The sequence below is a fragment of the Dysidea avara genome, chromosome 8, assembly GCF_963678975.1.
Source record: "Dysidea avara chromosome 8, odDysAvar1.4, whole genome shotgun sequence".
Classification (NCBI taxonomy): domain Eukaryota; kingdom Metazoa; phylum Porifera; class Demospongiae; order Dictyoceratida; family Dysideidae; genus Dysidea; species Dysidea avara.
Window position 1 is genome coordinate 14,830,791 of NC_089279.1, and position 20,538 is coordinate 14,851,328.

The 20,538-nt window shown below is 37.8% G+C and overlaps 1 protein-coding gene across 1 annotated transcript in view; it reads left to right on the top strand.

Annotated features, from left to right (window-relative positions):
* LOC136263050 (uncharacterized) overlaps positions 1-20,538 on the top strand; it is a 308,373-nt gene that overhangs the window by 263,632 nt on the left and 24,203 nt on the right. Inside the window, exons 75-77 of the mRNA XM_066057501.1 lie at positions 14,123-14,375; positions 17,302-17,441; positions 17,496-17,703. Of these exons, the coding sequence (XP_065913573.1) occupies positions 14,123-14,375; positions 17,302-17,441; positions 17,496-17,703 (601 nt within the window). The remainder of the gene's footprint in view (positions 1-14,122; positions 14,376-17,301; positions 17,442-17,495; positions 17,704-20,538) is intronic.

Here is a 20,538-nt window from a genome sequence, read left to right on the forward strand (position 1 = left end):
CACTTAAATAAAACAGTTTTTGTATGTGTAAAACAGAGTTGCATGAGTAGAAGAGCTGGAGCCACTGTTGAATTGTATTTAGAAGATAAGTGGCCTACTTATGTTAAGGGAAGAAACTTCTCCAGCCTCTAAAAGAGGAAAATCCCAAATTACAACAGCTCAAAATCTGTTACGCAGCATTGGTGTACCTGCAAGTGAGCCAAACAACATATATTTTACATCACATTTACCACACAGCTGCCCATCATCTTCTATTCCCATTTAGTCAATTTGTCATTTTAATCCTTTTCTCATCACTTCGCCACACATGTACACACAGCTTTTCCAGCCAGCATTTTGTTTTTGAAGTCACATTCCACAATACTCTAAAAGTTTCAACGACTGAAATAATACTGTGTGTATGAATTTGGGCTGATAGTACCTGTAGTGACTTCCAAACACTCCTGCACTGATCAAATATACAAGGGATGGTATGTTCAACTTCTGCTAGCATAATAAAGCAATACTATTTTTTTATTAAAATGCACACACTTACACTTCACCTGTATTTTCATATACTTAACAGAGTTTAATCCCAGCTACCCGATGACTCATGGGGAATAACATCAAGTTTTAACACCAATGCTGCAAATATCAAGCAATCTTACATCAGATAAAGTAAGCCCAGAAGAAGACTTGGACCCGCTGCTGTTAGTGGAAATACCACTATCGCCACTTTCACTATCACTGCTGATTTGGATAAGGAATTGCTCTAGAAGTTTTTCATTGCCCAAGTCTCATACAAGTACACAACTGGTCTTCTTTCAGTTCTGTTGTACCTCATTCGTCTTTAATATTTACGATGCTGATGGACTATGCAGGGCTGCTCATAGCATACCCTGTGTATATGTGTAGTGACATTAAAGTACAAACTGTTGCAATGCTAACTCGTCATTAATCATCTTGTACTTAAATCCCATATCCCTCTACACTCTTTAAAGTATGTTCTATCCCTAGAGAAAACACCATCATTCTTAAGCGAAACTATCTGCATCAATGCGGATTCGTGAACGTTTGTACCTGACGATTACAATCGAGCAGGCTTGTGCAAAGTGCTTTTTGTACCTTTTTCTTGGCATAGACAAACCGCCTTTCTTGTGGTACTCCATTCTAACTCTTACAATGGACGTCTTTGAAATCCCTGCATGGCATAATGTATGCCATAACCCAGCAAAGAAGGATTACCGGTGGCCTTCGAGATTCTCTCCTTGATGTTGACGGAAAATTTACACTTCTTTGCTTCTTGCTTAAAGTATTCCCGTAGTTTCATAAGTAGATACTTTGTTTGGCTGTTTGACCTCTTTGTAAGAGGGTTTTGCTCTACATTTGCTGATGCTGCACTGGACGCCATATTTTCAATAATTAAGTGCATGCCCGTAACCTGAGCTTACAAATAAATACGTCACGAAAATCATGTTTAAAGCCTTTGATCTTATATGGCTTCTTAATTAACAACCCAGGATTCAGCTCAATGCAAACTTACTATACTCAACTCATGCCAATCTACCACCTTCGATTAGTTCAATATTAGAATTTGTTGGAACCGTAGAGGGTAGCAGATATGATACTGTAGAACTCCAATACTATGTCGCCTATATAGTATAGCACTTATGTGGTAAACTAACAAAGAAAAAGTGTTAACAAGTACAACATGGACTGTTCCTTTGATAATTAGCAGTGTGCAATCCTGGGTATGTAGTATATATTATCTAATCAAAAACAGCCAAGCTGTAAAAAAAGAGTGCGGCCCTTGAAAAGGCTATGGTGAAAAAAGATGTGAAATCCAAGGTGGCGGCCAAGAAATGGCTGTGATGGTAGGTTAATGGTAAAAATTTTAATAACAACACTTCAGGTGAATTTGGTGCCGCTTGGTCAATTGGCACAAAATTCACCTGAATTGTCGTTATTAAAATTTTTACCATTAACCTACCATCACAGCCATTTCTTGGCCGCCACCTTGGATTTCACATCTTTTTTCACCATAGCCTTTTCAAGGGCTGCACTCCTTTTTTTACAGCTTGGCTGTTTTTGATTAGATTTCACTTCTTTTTGTATTTGTATACCCCAAAGCTGGCCATAACCCCAAAGCTGGCCTATGGCCAGCTTTGGGGCTTTTTAACCTATACATTTTTCTTTACCACAGGAAAAAGAAAAAGATGAAGCAGATTTTATAAATATACTTTAACTCATTCTGATTTTATCAGTAAATGTACAAATTATATATATAATGCATATATCAAGAGTTCATAATATAAAAAGAGAGCATATATTTATTACATGTCAATTAATCCCCACAGGATAATTTGCAGCTGACCTCTCTACTGGGTGACTTGAAATGTAGCTGAACTCTCTACAGGGTGATCTGTTTGTACATAGATGAACTCTTTACAGGATTCTCTCTACAGGGTGACTTGACTCTAGCTGAACTCTCTGCAGGGTTATCTGTTTGTAGTTGAATTCTCTACAGGGTGATTTGTTTGCAGCTGAACTCTCTACAAGGTAACGTCTTCTAGCTGATCTGCCTACAGGGTGACTTGTTTCTAGCTGGTCTCTCTACAGGGCGATTTGTTTGTAGCTGAATTCTCTACAGGGTGATGTGTTTGCAGCTGAACTCTCTACATTGTGGTTGCTTTGTAGCTGAACTCTGTAAAAGGTGACTTCTTCTAGCTGAACTCTCTACAGCTTGATCTTTTCATAGCTGAACTCTCTACAGGATGATTTGTTTGCAGCTGAACTCTCTACATGATGATTTCTTTGTAGCTGAACTCTCTACAGGGTGATTTGTTTGTAGCTGAAATTCCTACAAGGTAACTTCTTCTAGCTGATCTTTCTACAGGGCGATTTGTTTGTAGCTGAGTTCTCTACATGGTGGTTTCTTTATAGCTGAACTCTGTACAAGGTGACTTCTTCTAGCTGATCTCTCTACAGGGTGATTTGTTTGTAGCTGAACTCTCTACAGGTGATTTGTTTGTAGCTGAACTCTCTACAAGGTGATACTTCTAGGTGATCTCTCTACAGGATGACTTCTTCTAGCTGAACTCTCTACAGAGTGATTGATATTTTTGCAGCTGAACTCTCTACATGTTGGTTTCTTTGCAACTGAAGTCTCTACAGGGTGATTTGTTTGTAGCTGAACTCTCTACAGGGTGATCTGTTCGTAGCTGAACTCCCTACAAGGTAACTTCTTATAGCTGATCTTTCTACAGGGCGATTTGTTCGTAGCTGAGTTCTCTACAGGGTGATTTGTTTGCAGCTGAACTCTCTACATGGTAGCTTCTTTGCAGCTGAACTCTCTACAATGTGACTTCTTCTAGCTGAACTCTCTACAAGGTGACTTGTTTCTAGCTGATCTCTCTACAGGGTGACTTGTTTCTAGCTGAACTCTCTACAAGTGATTTATTTGTAGCTGAACTCTCTACATGGAGGTTTCGTTGTAGCTGAACTCTCTACAAGATAACTTCTTCTAGCTGATCTTTTTACAGGGCATATTTGTTTGTAGCTGAGTTCTCTACAGGGTGATTTGTTTGCAGCTGAACTCTCTACATGGGAGTTTCATTGTAGCTGAACTCTCTACAATGTGACTTCTTCTAGCTGAACTCTATACAGGGTGACTTGTTTCTAGCTGATCTCTCTACAGGGTGACTTGTTTCTAGCTGAACTCTCTACAAGTGATTTGTTTGCAGCTGATTTCTCTACAGGATGATTTATTTGCAGTTGAACTCTCTACAAGGTGACTTCTTCTAGCTGAACTCTCTACAGAGTGATAGATTTTTTTGCAGCTGCACCCTCTACATGGTGGTTTCTTTGTAACTGAACTCTCTACAGGGTGATTTGTTTGTAGCTGAACTCTCTACAGTATGATCTGTTCATAGCGGAACTTTCTACTGGGTGATTTGTTTGTAGCTGAACACTTTGCATGATTGTTTCTTTGTAACTGAACTCTCTACAAGGTAACTTCTTCTAGCTGATCTCTCTACAGGGCAATTTGTTTGAGCTGAACTCTCTACATGATGGTTTCTTTGTAGCTGAACTCTCTATTAGGTACTTTCTTCTGGCTGATCTGACTACAGGGTGACTTGTTTGTAACTGAATTCCCTACAGAATAATTTGCAATGTATTATAATTGAGTAAATTATAAATGCAGCTGAATGTTTTATTAGGGTGACTGTTCTATTAGAGTATCTCGATCTCGCATTTGCTACACGTAGTTGCCTTTCGAATCATAACTCAGTGGTTTGTAATCCGATTCTTCTGTACTACTGCAAGGACTTTCTATGATGATTATTCCAGCTACATACTGATTTTCAGCTCATTGCTCTAAGCGGTTTGCCTGGTAGATACGAAAACTAATAGTTTTTTATTCATAAAAATCGATTGCGTAATTTTGACACAGGTAGGGTTTTGTGTCATATCTCCGTAGTCTTTATCCCGATTCCTTTCAAACCACAAAAAGGCACTCCTACGATGGTTGCTCCATCTACATATCAATTTTCAACTGATTCCTCAAAGGAGTTTACCCTGTAGGCATGACAGACCTTTGACTTTATTTTACGCAAATAATCGGTCATAACTCCGTGAATGCTCATCGGATTCCTACCAAAGTTGGTACACAGATCCGCCTTAATGAGCCCTTTAAGTGTGCCAAATTTCAGCCCGATCCGAGCACGCATTCGTGTTTTATGGCGGATTTTGCGAATGTGCGAAATGAAGAAGTAGAAGAAGAAAAAAACGAAGAAATTAAAACGAAATTTTGTTCAATCGTATCTCGGAAATGGCTGGAGCGATTTTCTTCAAATTTGGTGTGTAGACTCCCCTTACTGGCCGGCACCTCTCTAGCAAATTTGGTTTCAATCGGATAAGGGATCACAGAGCTACATAGGTGTGAAAATTGCGTTTTCTTTCTTCCTGTTAATATACTCACGGGTGGCACGCCGGCTTCTTGGGCCGCACGACACACTACCGTGTGTCTTGATCTATGCCAAGAGTCACACAATCAAGATACTCTAATAAAACAGTTGGCTTCACTGTGATTTGTCGTCACACCTACCAGTTAAACTGCTCATGCAAAGTAGTTGAATTTTCTTGCACGTGTCAGGTAACTATCAAAGTACAAACTTAATGGAAATCTGTTTAATTGTCAGTGGGTTATAAAACCAACCATACACACATGTTTCAAGGTCCCTTTATTCATGCGACATTCACCAACTAGTTCATACAAAATAAAGTATAATAGTACAAATATCTTTTAATATCTAGTTCTTCTGCTTACCTGTAGGCAGAAAAAGATAGACAAAAGTCAGCATAGCTATACAAATGCAAAAGGCAATGATATCTATCTAATCCAGCTGTCAAAAATGGTATGGCTTTCCAAAAAGGCTAGTATGAAAAAGATGTGATATCAAAGGTGGCGGCCAGGAAATAGCTGCAATGGTATTATACTAATTAATTGACATAAAATCATTGCAACCATTTCTTGGTCTCCATCTTTGATATTACACACACATCTTTTCATACTAGCCTACGTATTTTAGAAGGCTGTACCCTTTTTCACAGCTGGCTGTTTTGGATTAGATATATGTAATATAACCATGACTGAAGTAAGTATTAAGTGTTCACAACACAGGAAAGAATGGTGCCAGACATATACAACATCTAAGGAAAGAATGGCACTAGCTGTATCATATAAGTATATGTTAAAGCATAACCGCAAGTGCTATATGAAAAATTAAGCACAAGACGTGCAGCCGAGATGCTGATAAAGCACGAAGCGAAACCGAGTGCTTTATTAGCATCGAGGCCAAGCACCAAGTGCTTTATTTTTCATATAGCACGCAAGGCTATGCTTTAAATGATTTATGAAACTTTCTAGTCGTGTAGCTCCGCCATACACTAGGACTCGTAATTAACATGCATTGCACGAACTATTAGCAGCCTGAATGCACACAAACTAGTTTAATAAAGTAACTCACGCATAATTTGGCATGGAAGACGTTCATTGCGTATTTTGGAAAGTTTTGCTCGCAACCCACAATCGATTCTATTGTGAGTCACATGGTGAAATATTTCCATGATATCTCCAGGAATTGTCCGTTTACATTAACAAACATAACAGCAATGTAACCTTCTCCCACCCATCATCGAAGCATTTAGGTATGTCTATAAAAGCAATCTAGTGGTAGAACTCGTATTGGCTGGGGTGATCTGATCACTCAGCACGGTGAGTCTATCAGCCTTCACCAGCGTGGGTGATTAGTCATACTGGTGTGAGCCCCGCAAGCTATTAGCCTGCACTAAGGCATGTGGGCAACTGTGCTTTATTTCCCACAAAGAATGCTTTATTGCACCGCAAAGAGTGCTTTATTCATTCAATAAAGCACTCTTTGCGGTGCAATAAAGCACTCTTTGTGGTCATGAACCACTGTTGGCCGGCTGAGAGTGTACTTTATGAAATTTAAAGTACACTTTTCCTTTGATTTCACCCACGTAAAGTTCTATAACTAATTCTAACTGAATGTGCTCCTCGGCTATCAATTACTAAAATTCAAGTGTCCATTTCAGCTTTGTATTCTGCTATGTTCTACCTATTACAAAGTGCTAAAATGAAGGTAAGATACTGTAAATATGTGGTTATAAGCCTTGAAATTTTTTGATTGAAAGACTTTGCATCTGAAACATATCTCCAGTCTCACTGTTAGTTAATTAATAAATTGTACTCTTGAATGTATAATATGTTACCCACTGAGTGAAAACCCAACTTGTTTACATTTTCTTTGAAGTTTTGTTTTATGACTTTTTTGTTGTCTAGAGGGAAAAATCAATGGGCTGCTAAAGTTTCAACCTTATCTGGAAAGTTCTTTCAGGGTTACAGCGATAGACAACAAGAAAAGCAAAACAATAGACTAGACAGTGCCTATACAAAAGAAAATTACAGGTGCTTGTTTAATCAATCATGAGTCTCGAGTGCAATGGGCTACAGAGTTGCAACTTGCATCATTCTGTTCACCATTAGGCTGAGTCAAATAAGCTCAAAATTTTGCTCAAATTTCTTTCAAGAATTTCCCAAACTGTTCACTTATTATGCTCTTCAGATGTTCCCATTTCGCTCCTAGGTTAGCACCAATTCTTACAATTATCTTTGAACATTAATCAATGAATGCTGTATTAGAGTATTTCACTACAAAAGTGACTGTTCTATAACAGGCATTGATCTAGGAGCTATGTACAATGCATTTTGAGTGCTCTATTGCAGTTTCCACTGACTGCTCTATTAGAGAATATCAATCTATTTTCATGGAATTAAGCTCCATAGTTTGAAATATCCACCTAATATACTAGACATAGCACTCCAGCCTATTATGCTTTTTATTATGCTGGCATATTTGATGCAGGCCTATTCATCACAAACTGGTGCATTCATCAAAGTATAGTTTTGGCCTAAATACACCAATGCCATTAAGCATGAAGGCTGTTTAAACTTAGAAATGGCAAAGATAAAGTTATGGTTTACTGCGATGTAAACAAACACCTGTAACTCATGTTTGCTTCATGGTACAGCAACAAAACAAGTATAGTTTACTTTCCATGTAGAAGCAAATCCATTGGTATATTAGATGCCATAGACTCTGGTTATTAAGTGCATGCGCTTATAAATTTCGGAGGAATTATTTGAGAAATACACTATGCTTGTTAAGCGCATGCGTTTTGTAGCGGGTTTCTGATAGGAAAGTATTACTCATGTCCACCACATTTTTCTAGCGATTTAGTTACCAGTGTTCAGCCAAATAGGAAAAAAAATAGCTTATTTCAGTTGAGGAAACAATAATCCTGAAAAGTCAGGTGCAGCTATCTTTAGTACAGACGGTGGTTTCTGCTGAAGTATTGAGTGTACTGTGACACTTCTGGCTTGTTCTGTATTTTACTACTATTCTACATAGTACTAGTTTGCAGGAGTGATTTCAACTATATCAAGACACACGGTAGTGTGTCGTGCGGCCCAAGAAGCCGGCGTGCCGCCCGTGAGTATGTTAACAGGAAGAAAGAAAACACAATTTTCACACCTATGTAGCTCTGTGATCCCTTATCCGATTGGAACCAAATTTGCTAGAGAGGTGCCGGCCAGTAAGGGGAGTCTACACACCAAATTGGAAGAAAATCGCTCCAGCCATTTCCGAGATACGAGCGAACAAAATTTCGTTTTAATTTCTTCCACAAAATCCGCCATAAAACACGAATGCGTGCTCGGATTGGACTGAAATTTGGCACACTTAAAGGGCTCATTAAGGCAGATCTCTGTACCAACTTTGGTAGGAATCTGATGAACATTCACGGAGTTATGACCGATTATTTGCGTAAAATAAGGTCGAAGGTCTGTCATGCCTACAGGGTAAACTCCTTTGAGGAATCAGTTGAAAATTGCTATGTAGATGGAGCAACCATCGTAGGAGTGCCTTTTTGTGGTTTGAAAGGAATCGTGATAAAGACCACGGAGATATGACACAAAACCCGACCTGTGTCAAAATTTTGCAATCGATTTTTATAAATAAAAAACTATTAGTTTTCGTGTCTATCAGGCAAACCGCTTAGAGCAATGAGCTGAAAATCAGTATGTAGCTGGAATAATCATCATAGAAAGTCCTTGCAGTAGTAGTACAGAAGTATCGGATTACAAACCACTGAGTTGTGATTCGAAAGGCAATTACATGTAGCAAATTCGAGATCGAGATACTCTAATAGAACAGTCACCCTAATAAAGCATTCAGCTGCATTTACAATTTACTCAATTATATTACATTGCAAGTTATTCTGTACGGAATTCAGCTACGAACAAGTCACCCTGTAGTCAGATCAGCCAGAAGAAGGTACCTAATAGAGAGTTCAGCTACAAAGAAACCATCATGTAGGGAGTTCAGCTCAAACAAATTGCCCTGTAGAGAGATCAGCTAGAAGAAGTTACCTTGTAGAGAGTTCAGTTACAAAGAAACAATCATGCAAAGTGTTCAGCTACAAACAAATCACCCAGTAGAAAGTTCCGCTATGAACAGATCACACTGTAGAGAGTTCAGTTAGAAACAAATCATCTTGTAGAGAGATCAGCTTGAAGAAGTCACCTTGTAGAGAGTTCAGCTACAAAGAAACCACCATGTAAGAGAGTTCAGCTGCAAGCAAATCACCTGTAGAAAGTTCAGCTAGGAACAAGTCACCCTGTAGAGAGATCAGCTAGAAACAAGTCACCCTGTAGAGAATTCAGCTACAAACAAATCACCCTGTAGAAAGATCAGCTAGAAGAAGTTACGTTGTAGAGAGTTCAGCTACAAACAAATCACCCTGTAGAGAGTTCAGATAGAAACAAGTCACCCTGTAGAGAGTTCAGCTAGAAGAAGTTACATTGTAGATAGTTCAGCTACAAAGAAACTACCATGTAGAGAGTTCAGCTGCAAACAAATCGCCCTGTAGAAAATTCAGCTACAAACAAACCACCCTGTAGAGAGTTCAGCTACAAACAAGTCATCCGGTAGAAAGATCAGCTAAAAGGATAATCTTGTAGAGAGGTCAGCTACAAAGAAATCACCCTGCTTCATCTTTCTTCTTCCTGTGGTAAAGAAAAAATGATAGGTTAAAAAAGCCCTAAAGCCGGCCATAGGCCAGGTTTGGGGTATACAAATACAAAAAGAAGTGAAATCTAATCCAAAACAGCCAAGCTGTAAAAAAAGTGCGGCCCTCAGACAGGCTGTGGTTAAAAAAGATGTGAAATCCAAGGTGGTGGCCAAGAAATGGCTGTGATGGTAGGTTAATGGTAAAAATTTTAATAATGACAATTCAGGTGAATTTTGTGCCAAGACCAAGCGGCACCAAATTCTCCTGAATTGTCGTTATTAAAATATTTACATAAAACACGAATTCGTACTCGGATAGGGCTGAAATTTGGCACACTTGAAGGGCTCATTAAGGCGGATCTAAGTACCAACTTTGGTAGGAATCCAATGAACGTACACGGAGTTATGACCGATTATGTGCGTAAAATAAGATCGAAGGTCTGTCACGCCTACATGGTAAACTCCTTGGAGGAATGAGTTGAACATTTATATGTAGATGGAGTAACCATCGTAGGAGTGCCTTTTTGTGGTTTGATAGGAATTGAGATAAAGACCATGGAGATATGACACAAAACCCAACCTGTGTCAAAATTACGCGATCAATTTTTATGAATAAAAAAACTATTAGTTTTCACATCTACCAGGCAAACCGCTTAGAGCAATGAGCTGAAAGTCTGTGTGTAGCTGGAATAATCGTCATAGAAAGCCCTTGCAGTAGTACAGAAGAATCGGATAACAAACCACTGAGTTATGATTTGAAAGGCAACTACGTGTAGCAAATGCGAGATCAAGATACTCTAATAGAACAGTCACCCTAATAGAGCATTCAGCTACGTTTATAACTTACTCCATTACAGAATTATATTACATTGCAGGATATTCTGTACGGAATTCAGCTACAAACAGTTAATCTGATAGACAATTCAGCTACATGCAAGTCACCCTGTAGAGAGTTCATCTAGAAACAAGTCACCCTGTATCAGCTAGAAGAAGTCACCTTGTAGAGAGTTCCGCTACAAGAAACCATCATGTAGAGAGTTCAGCTGCAAACAAATCACCCTGTAGAGAACTCAGCTACAAACAAACATGCCCTATAAAAAAATCAGCTAGAAGAAGTTACCTTGTAGAGATTTCAGCTACAAAGAAACCACCATGTAGAGTGTTAAGCTGCAAACAAATCACCCAGTAGAAAGTTCAGCTGTGAACAGATCACCCTGTTGAGAGTTCAGTTAGAAACAAGTCATCCTGTAGAGAGATCAGCTAGAAGTATCACCTTGTAGAAAGTTCAGCTACAAACAAATCACCTGTAGAGAGTTCAGCTACAAACAAATCACCCTGTAGAGAGATCAGCTAGAAGAAGTCACCTTGTAGAGAGTTCAGCTGCAAACAAATCCCCTGTAGAGAGTTCAGCTAGTAACAAGTCACCCTGTAGAGAGATCGGCTAGAAACAAGTCACCCTGTAGAGAGTTCAGCTAGAATAAGTCACATTGTAGAGAGTTCAGCTACAAAGAAACTACCATGTAGAGAGTTCAGCTGCAAACAAATCACCCTGTAGAGAGATCACCCTGTAGAGAGATCAGCTAGAAGAAGTCACATTGTAGAGAGTTCAGCTGCAAACAAATCCCCTGTAGAGAGTTCAGCTAGTAACAAGTCACCCTGTAGAGAGATCGGCTAGAAACAAGTCACCCTGTAGAGAGTTCAGCTAGAAGAAGTCACCTTGTAGAGAGTTCAGCTGCAAACAAATCCCCTGTAGAGAGTTCAGCTAGTAACAAGTCACCCTGTAGAGAGATCGGCTAGAAACAAGTCACCCTGTAGAGAGTTCAGCTAGAATAAGTCACATTGTAGAGAGTTCAGCTACAAAGAAACTACCATGTAGAGAGTTCAGCTGCAAACAAATCACCCTGTAGAGAACTCAGCTACAAACAAATCACCCTGTAGAAAGATCAGCTATAAGAAGTTACCTTGTAGGGAGTTCAGCTACGAACAGATCACCCTGTAGAGAGTTCAGCTACAAACAAATCACCCTGTAGAGAGTTTAGTTACAAAGAAACCACCATGTAGAGAGCTCAGCTGCAAAAAAAGCAATCACTCTGTAGAGAGTTCAGCTAGAAGAAGTCACCTTGTAGAGAGTTCAGCTGCAAATAAATCACCCTGTAGAGAATTCAGCTACAAACAAATCACTCTGTAGAAAGATCAGCTAGAAGAAGTTACCTTGTAGAGAGTTCAGCTACAAAGAAACCACCATGTAGAGAGTTCAGCTGCAAACAAATGACCTGTACAGAGTTCAGCTAGAATCAAGTCACCCTATAGAGAGATCAGCTAGAAACAAGTCACCCTGTAGAGAGTTCAACTAGAAGAAGTCACATTGTAGAGAGTTCAGCTGCAAACAAACACCCTGTAGAGAACTCAGCTACAAACAAATCGCCCTGTAGATAGATCAGCTAGAAGAAGTTACCTTATACAGAGTTCAGCTACAACGAAACCACCATGTAGAGAGTTCAGCTACAAACAAATCACCTGTAGAGAGTTCAGCTAGAAACAAGTCACCCTGTAGAGAGATCAGCTAGAAAAAGGTCACCTTGTAGAGAGTTCAGCTAGAAGAAGTCACATTGTAGAGAGTTCAGCTACAAAGAAACTACCATGTAGAGAGTTCAGCTGCAAACAAATCACCCTGTAGAAAGTTCAGCTATGAACAGATCACCCTGTAGAGAGATCAGCTAGAAACAAGTCACCCTGTAGAGAGTTCAGCTAGAAGAAATTACCTTGTAGAGAGTTCAGCTACAAAGAAACCACCATGTAGAGAGTTCAGCTGCAAACAAATCACCCAGTAGAAAGTTCAGCTATGAACAGATCACCCTGTTGAGAGTTCAGTTAGAAACAAGTCATCCTGTAGAGAGATCACCTAGAAGTATCACCTTGTAGAGAGTTCAGCTACAAACAAATCACTTGTAGAGAGTTCAGCTACAAACAAATCACCCTGTAGAGAGATCAGCTAGAAGAAGTCACCTTGTAGAGAGTTCAGCTATAAAGAAACCACCATGTAGAGAATTCAGCTGCAAACAAACACCCTATAGAGAACTCAGCTACAAACAAATCGCCCTGTAGAAAGATCAGCTAGAAAAAGTTACCTTGTAGGGATTTCAGCTACAAACAAATCACCCTGTAGAGAGATCAGCTACAAAGAAATCATCATGTAGAGAGTTCAGCTGCAAACAAATCATCCTGTAGAGAGTTCAGCTATGAAAAGATCACCCTGTAGAGAATTCAGCTAGAAGAAGTCACCTTTTAGAGAGTTCAGCTACAAAGCAACCACCATGTAGAAAGTTCAGCTGCAAACACATCACCCTGTAGAGAATTCAGCTACAAACAAATCGCCCTGTAGAGAGACCAGCTAGAAACAAGTCACCCTGTAGACAGATCAGCTAGAAGAAGTTACCTTGTAGAGAGTTCAGCTGCAAACAAATCACCCTGTATAGAATTCAACTACAAACAGATAACCCTGCAGAGAGTTCAGCTAGAGTCAAGTCACCCTGTAGAGAGAATCCTGTAAAGAGTTCATCTATGTACAAACAGATCACCCTGTAGAGAGTACAGCTACATTTCAAGTCACCCAGTAGAGAGATCAGCTGCAAACTATCCTGTGGGAATTAATTGACATGTAATAAATATATGCTCTCTTTTTATATTATGAACTCTTGATATATGCATTATATATATAATTTGTACATTTACTGATAAAATCAGAATGAGTTAAAGTATTTATAAAATCTGCTTCATCTTTTTCTTTTTCCTGTGGTAAAGAAAAATATATAGGTTTAAAAGCCCCAAAGCTGGCCATAGGCCGGCTTTGGGGTATACAAATACAAAAAGAAGTGAAATCTAATCAAAAACAGCCAAGCTGTAAAAAAAGGAGTGCAGCCCTTGAAAAGGCTATGGTGAAAAAAGATGTGAAATCCAAGGTGGCGGCCAAGAAATGGCTGTGATGGTAGGTTAATGGTAAAAATTTTAATAACGACAATTCAGGTGAATTTTGTGCCAATTGACCAAGCGCCACCAAATTCACCTGAATTGTCGTTATTAAAATTTTTACCATTAACCTACCATCACAGCCATTTCTTGGCCGCCACCTTGGATTTCACATCTTTTTTCACCATAGCCTTTTCAAGGGCCGCACTCCTTTTTTTACAGCTTGGCTGTTTTTGATTAGATGCTCTTAACTGGAAGTGTTGAGCGCAAGTATTCCATATGCGCGTAACAAGCAATATGCACTTAATAACCTGAGTCAATGGTATTTCAATTCAAGTCTTCCTTCACCATTCACTGAAGCAATTAATCCATGCGTAAATTATTTATGTAACGCATGTGTTTTACCCATTGTATTTCAATGGTATTCATGTCAAATACAGAATTATGCAAACAAGTCTGGTGTTCACTCAGTGGGTCACATTTTTTTCTACATAATACACTTGTGTGTTTGATATTTCATACAGAAACAAGATTCAAAATTGATTACTCTATTCAGAGATGTTAAAGACAGTCTGAAATTGTCTGATGAGCTTTTACTTGTATTGGAATGTTTTCTTGATCCCACCAAAATGATCAAAGAGGAGGAAGTTCCTGACCCCCTAGATCCTGATGAAGAGGTGTTTGAATACATAGGAGGTCAAATTAGGGAAAAAAAGCCACCCAGTGATGCAGAAAAAATAGATTTGATTTGGAACTTCTTCAATCCAGAAAATAAAGGTACTGTTTAATTGTAAATGCATGTATATTGTATGTTATAGTTGTAATAGACCAATTGGGTGTGTTATAACTGATTTGTGGTATGGGGTGCGTGTACAGATCAAAGGTGCCCTTTTTGTAACACTCAAGAAGCAAAGAAAGCCAAGCTAATAATGGCTATTACTGAGTACTGTGTCCAAGGAATGATTTTACTGTCTAATTACAGAATTAATTCATTGGTAGCTAATTTATTCAACGGTAAAGCATTTCCCAAGAACAAGCTTGTGTCCAATTAGTCCTGCACTGGTTCACATTCAGATGTGTAGCTGAAGTGAGCTGAAGTGACATTCATTACTGAGTGGTTTAGTGGTGTAGTAGCCCATTAGCACAATTTATTGATGAACGAATATGTAGTATAATGGATAATGATTCAGCCCAGTGGTTGTACTTATTCCCATTCATTCAGACAAGGAAGCAAAACTAAAGCTATGTATATTCATTCCAGAACAATTCATCAGCTCGATGTATCAATAAAATTCATAATCTAGTATTGTGACTTCCTGTGGTGTGGTGCTATGTATGGTTGCTTTTGATGCCTTATTGTGTTGCCAAAAAGAGGTACTTAGCCATGTTACAATTATTTGTAACCTGTTTACAACTGATTTGTATTACTGGCAGCAGCCTTTATTCGCCATACTACAAATAATTATATATTATACCACCAAAAATTGCTGACAACTATTGTAATTACAAATATACAGTATAACAATCCTTGTCTTGTGTAGTTTTCAAATGCAATATTTTTTCAATTTAGTCATGGGCAACAGTTATATTTTGGCTGGAAAAGCTCAGTTCTTCATGATCCCTAATATACCGTACTACTGCACTGTATGATAATTTCAGTACTGCTGTTATTATTTTAAAAATTGTTCATTTCTGCCATTTCTTTGCTGACACCTTTTAGTTAGGTTGCTTAAAGCCAAATTTAAAACTAATGTGGACACAAGAGACAAAAGCACCAAACTTTCTCCACATATGTAGTACAACCTTAACTTTAATTTTTTGATAGGATCCATCTTATTCTTAAAAGGACCTTTCCATAAAAGCATTTAAAGTTATGTAACTAAAGAATTTCCAAAATCGGCAAGTCATATAAGTGCTAGTTTTGCTCTACTTCATGCAAGAGAACATAATGCAGGGTTGAACATTAAACCACGACCTGATAAACAGTAATATTACGCTCACAAGCTTTATTCAATGCTGACAAGTAACTTTTTCATTCATACCAGATTTGCGAAAAGGTGGCCTTATCCACACACAAAATTTGATCCATTTTTGAACTTTGAAGCTTCATAATGTTTTGATCATGGCATATAATAGCCTGAAATTTTCCATGTGTGTAACTACTAACTACTGCATTCTGGTACTAAGAGCAATAGTATAAGGAGTCAAGTGTTACATCATTTTGTTTGCTGGTATGTAAATGTGTGGAAAAGGTACCTTTTCGCAAATCCGGTCACCAGGTCTGTAGGACACCTGGTCCTACAGCCTGTTCGGGCGTTAATCGGATTGCTGCAGGTATAAATGACTAACTACGTACACATAAATATAATTGCCTTGATACCAGAGCTTGACTGGACATGCAGGTATGTATATATCAAATGCTATAGTTTTAAAGATGTTTCAGACATAATATTATGATGCAATCTGATGAAGTATTGCAATTTTAAAATCAAATTGTAGCAGTGAAAAATAACTTTTAGTAGTGCATGTTTACATTCACCATTACCGTGAAACTTAGCAGCCAAAGATTACACATAGTTAGCTTTGACATGCTAGGTTAGGATGTAAAGAACACAGAATTGCAATATTTCATTGATCAGTTAATCAACAGTGTAGAATTTCAACTATGACATGTTTGGCACAATTGTATGCATACAATATTGGGTAAGATAGCTGTGCTGAAATCACATGCAAAGAAGATTGCAACTAGCACAGTGGTCATGGTAATTTTATTACTGTGTAGCAAAACTTTATAGATGACTGTTCTAGCAGTATTATTCTTTCAAATTCCCACATTCAATAAAACAGTTCTGCAAATATAATTTTGACCATGCAGCACTGATTAGTTTTCAGAAGACCTTAGTTCTTTTCCTTGCTGTTTTATCTTTCTGTTATGGTACGCTTGTTGTATCATAAGCAAATAATTGATTATATGTACTCTACTAGCTTTTCCTATAAGCAAGTACATGGTTAAATTTCTGAGGGGGTAAACACTCCTAGATCTGGGCCCCTAGGCTGGAAATTGTACACTTCGAAGTAAGCTCATCTAAAGATTCCATCTGTCGAAATACGTACATGTTTGAGGAGAGTGCATATGCACTGCACAACACAGCACAGCACAGCCTAGGGATACTTGTGGTGGTGGTCTGGTGTATTATTGCATGCTTTAAGTGATTGTGGTACAAGTGAATGTAAAACGCAGAGTGGAGATGTGCTTATCTTTGTGTTACAGGACTGCCTGACTGCTCTAATAGAGTAATTGTGAATAAACCACAAAAACATAGACATGTGTTGATAAATATTTAAATTTAATGACTTAATTTGTAATTTAATGACATACATTATAATTTAAAATACTCTAGATTATTCTAAAGTTTCAAATTACTATTTAAAACACCAAAATCGCAAAAGGCATATTTCCGAGCCTTGGATGGCTTCCCAGCATGCATGCCTGAGATGAATCCTATAAAAATTTTGATCTAATGTGGTAAGGAACTCACAGAAAAAAAATTTGTCAGTTGTGTCCACATTTTTTTGCTAAGCCACCTAACTATTTGATTTCACAAACTTTTTAATCCTAATAGCTGCAGCCATTTTGGACTGTTTTGGTAAAATTAATTTTGTTTGCTTTTACTTCTGTATTTCTATTGTTTTTATTTTCTAGATCCATTAGATACTGATCTACGTCATGCACTAGCTAATATGATTGCAGTTGTGTTTGCTCTACCAAATCATAGTAACCATATTTGGTATCACATGTTTTGTCCTGGAGAGTTAGAAGACTCTCACATGACTGGATTTATGGTAATTTTTTAATATTATGCATGCATAAAGCAATTAAATTAAATTTTTCTATAGAAACCTGACAAAGTGAAAAAAGGAGGCTTAATGTATGATTGTGGGTGCGAAATAGATACAGATGGCCAATTTGGGAGAGAAGAATACAAACAACATTCCTCAAGTCGTGCACTTAGTTTACACTCATGGTATTTGATGTTGTGGACCAACTTTGGTGCATTCTGTGTTGGACTACTGACTCAGCCCAATGTAAAAACACAATTGAAAGGTTAGCACTGATTATACAAAGAATATTGTGTGTAACATATAAACCATGGTTATTAGTAGAGCAGCATAGCACCAAAAAATGGGCATTTCATGCATTTTGTGATACAATTATGAAACTTTCCACACATATTGTGCTCCTCGTGACATATGTTTTTTGATATAAAGCCATCACAGACTTGACCTTTGGTGAACTTTAGAGCCATTTTTTGACCGAAAATTAATCATTCATTTTTGTTTTTATCTCCCTAAGGCATTATTTTACACTGTTAAAACATGGTATCAAATTAAAGGTGTTGATCTAAGAACTATATTGACTATTGTTTGAAGTTTGTATCTCATTCCAATATTTTTGTAAGTCATAAAATTCTTTACCCTTGGGGTGTAAATTACTAATGGACAAATAATTCATAGAATTTCATGGTTAATATAAATGATCATAACTTTGGATGCAATCACCTATTGACTTCAAATAAAAGCTGAGTAGCTCATTTTAGCAGCACCTTTAATTTGAAACTGTGCAAAATGATGCCTCAGGGAGATAAAGTCAAAAATGATGAATTTTCAATACAAAAATGGTTGTAAAGGTCAAATATGTGATGGCTCTATATCAAATTATGTCACAAGGAGTACAACTTATATGGAAAGTTTCATAATTGTATCAAAAATTGTATTGCGCTTATCAACAGTAAACTTCCAGTGACTGAGGAGGGGGAGTGTAATACATGGAAGTGAGCCATGGTTCATATAATATATACCATGTGTCAAAATTAACCTGCACTATACAATGTTATATCCCTACTGTGCTCAAGATACCATAATAAAAATCACTTATTGTTTTACTGTGATTTAATATCATGCACTACTTCAGCTTGTTTCAGTACTTTTTATTGATGTGTTATGGTCCCTACTCTAGTTGAAAATTCCAAAAATATTTTGTGTACTTGTTTGTTAACTTTTTATGTAGATAATTATTATGACTGGTGAATCCACGCATACTGCATCTGAAATGGCACCACGCGTCCCAGTTATATCAATTATTGTCTGAAAAGTGAAGTATCGATTATGCTTCATTGTCAGCTATGTTCAACCCGTTACACAGCAATACAAATCAACAGCTGTTCGAAAAGCACCTCTGCAATCCACGCATACTGAAAGAAAGAAATGGCATCGTATGCCCCAGTTATATCAATTATCGTCTGAAAAGTGAAGTATCCATTATGCTTCATTATGTCCAATCCGTTACACAGTGATACGATTCAAGAACTGTTCAAAAAGTACCTCTGCAATCAAAATAACCACTATGAAAAATACAGGTGATTTCTGTTTCAAAGAGAAGCCATACATCACGTGCTACCACCAAATCGACACTTTTCACTGTCAGCAAAGATGAATGGGACACAAAGGAGGACACTGGTAAGTCCATGAAGAATGCATTGTATGTACTGCGGTATGCCAAAAGGTACCTCTCAGGCTGAAGCGATGTGGAGCAGTGAAAAATGAAGCTCGTAGCCTTAGCTGTTATCGAGTTACGCTTGTCTGAAGGCATCAGTCACGCAGGCAGTCAGTTAGGCAGTCAGTCAGTAGAAAATTCTGTTCAATATGTTTTTTTTTAAAGTTCCATAGCAACTTGTTGAAAGCATTTCGGGTTGATCTAAAAGCTTGTTTGGGATTAGTTTTACCTAACCAATACTGCCTCATCGTTGTCTGGGAAATTTGAGGCTGGTTTTTGGGTGATGTTATTTCGCCTACTCCTTTATGGTCCCTACTATACAGTACTATTGTACTGTATTATTTACTTACCTAACTGCAGTTGAATATTTATATACTTACCTAACCACTAGTGAGTGTGTATGTATGTACTCACCTGCTCCCAGGTAGTTATATGTATACAGTGAATTGCACATCCACTGTCATCAAATTCTATGGTGACATGTGAAAATGAACCAACGAGAACAAATTTGAATGGATTTCCTTGCATTGATTGGTTTCCTCACATTTGATTGGTTATTTTAGTCGAATTCAAAAAACTTTATGACTACAGATGTGTAATCTGTGATATACTCACCTGTGGCTTGAGGGCTATATGCCTAAATATACACCCAGCAACGTCACGTTTGAGGTTTCACTTGATCATGGTGTATCTCCATATATATATATCTAATCAAAAACAGCCAAGCTGTAAAAAAAGGAGTGCGGCCCTTGAAAAGTCTATGGTGAAAAAAGATGTGAAATCCAAGGTGGCGGCCAAGAAATGGCTGTGATGGTAGGTTAATGGTAAAAATTTTAATAACGACAACAATTCAGGTGAATTTGGTGCCGCTTGGTCAATTGGCACAAAATTCACCTGAATTGTCGTTATTAAAATTTTTACCATTAACCTACCATCACAGCCATTTCTTGGCCGCCACCTTGGATTTCACATCTTTTTTCACCATAGACTTTTCAAGGGCCGCACTCCTTTTTTTACAGCTTGGCTGTTTTTGATTAGATTTCACTTCTTTTTGTATTTGTATACCCCAAAGCCGGCCTATGGCCAGCTTTGGGGCTTTTTAACCTATATATTTTTCTTTACCACAGGAAAAAGAAAAAGATGAAGCAGTTTTATAAATACTTTAACTCATTCTGATTTTATCAGTAAATGTACAAATTATATATATAATGCATATATCAAGAGTTCATAATATAAAAAGAGAGCATATATTTATTACATGTCAATTAATTCCCACAGGACAATTTGCAGCTGATTTCTCTACTGGGTGACTTGAAATGTAGCTGAACTCTCTGCAGGGTTATCTGTTTGTAGTTGAATTCTCTACAGGGTGATTTGTTTGCAGCT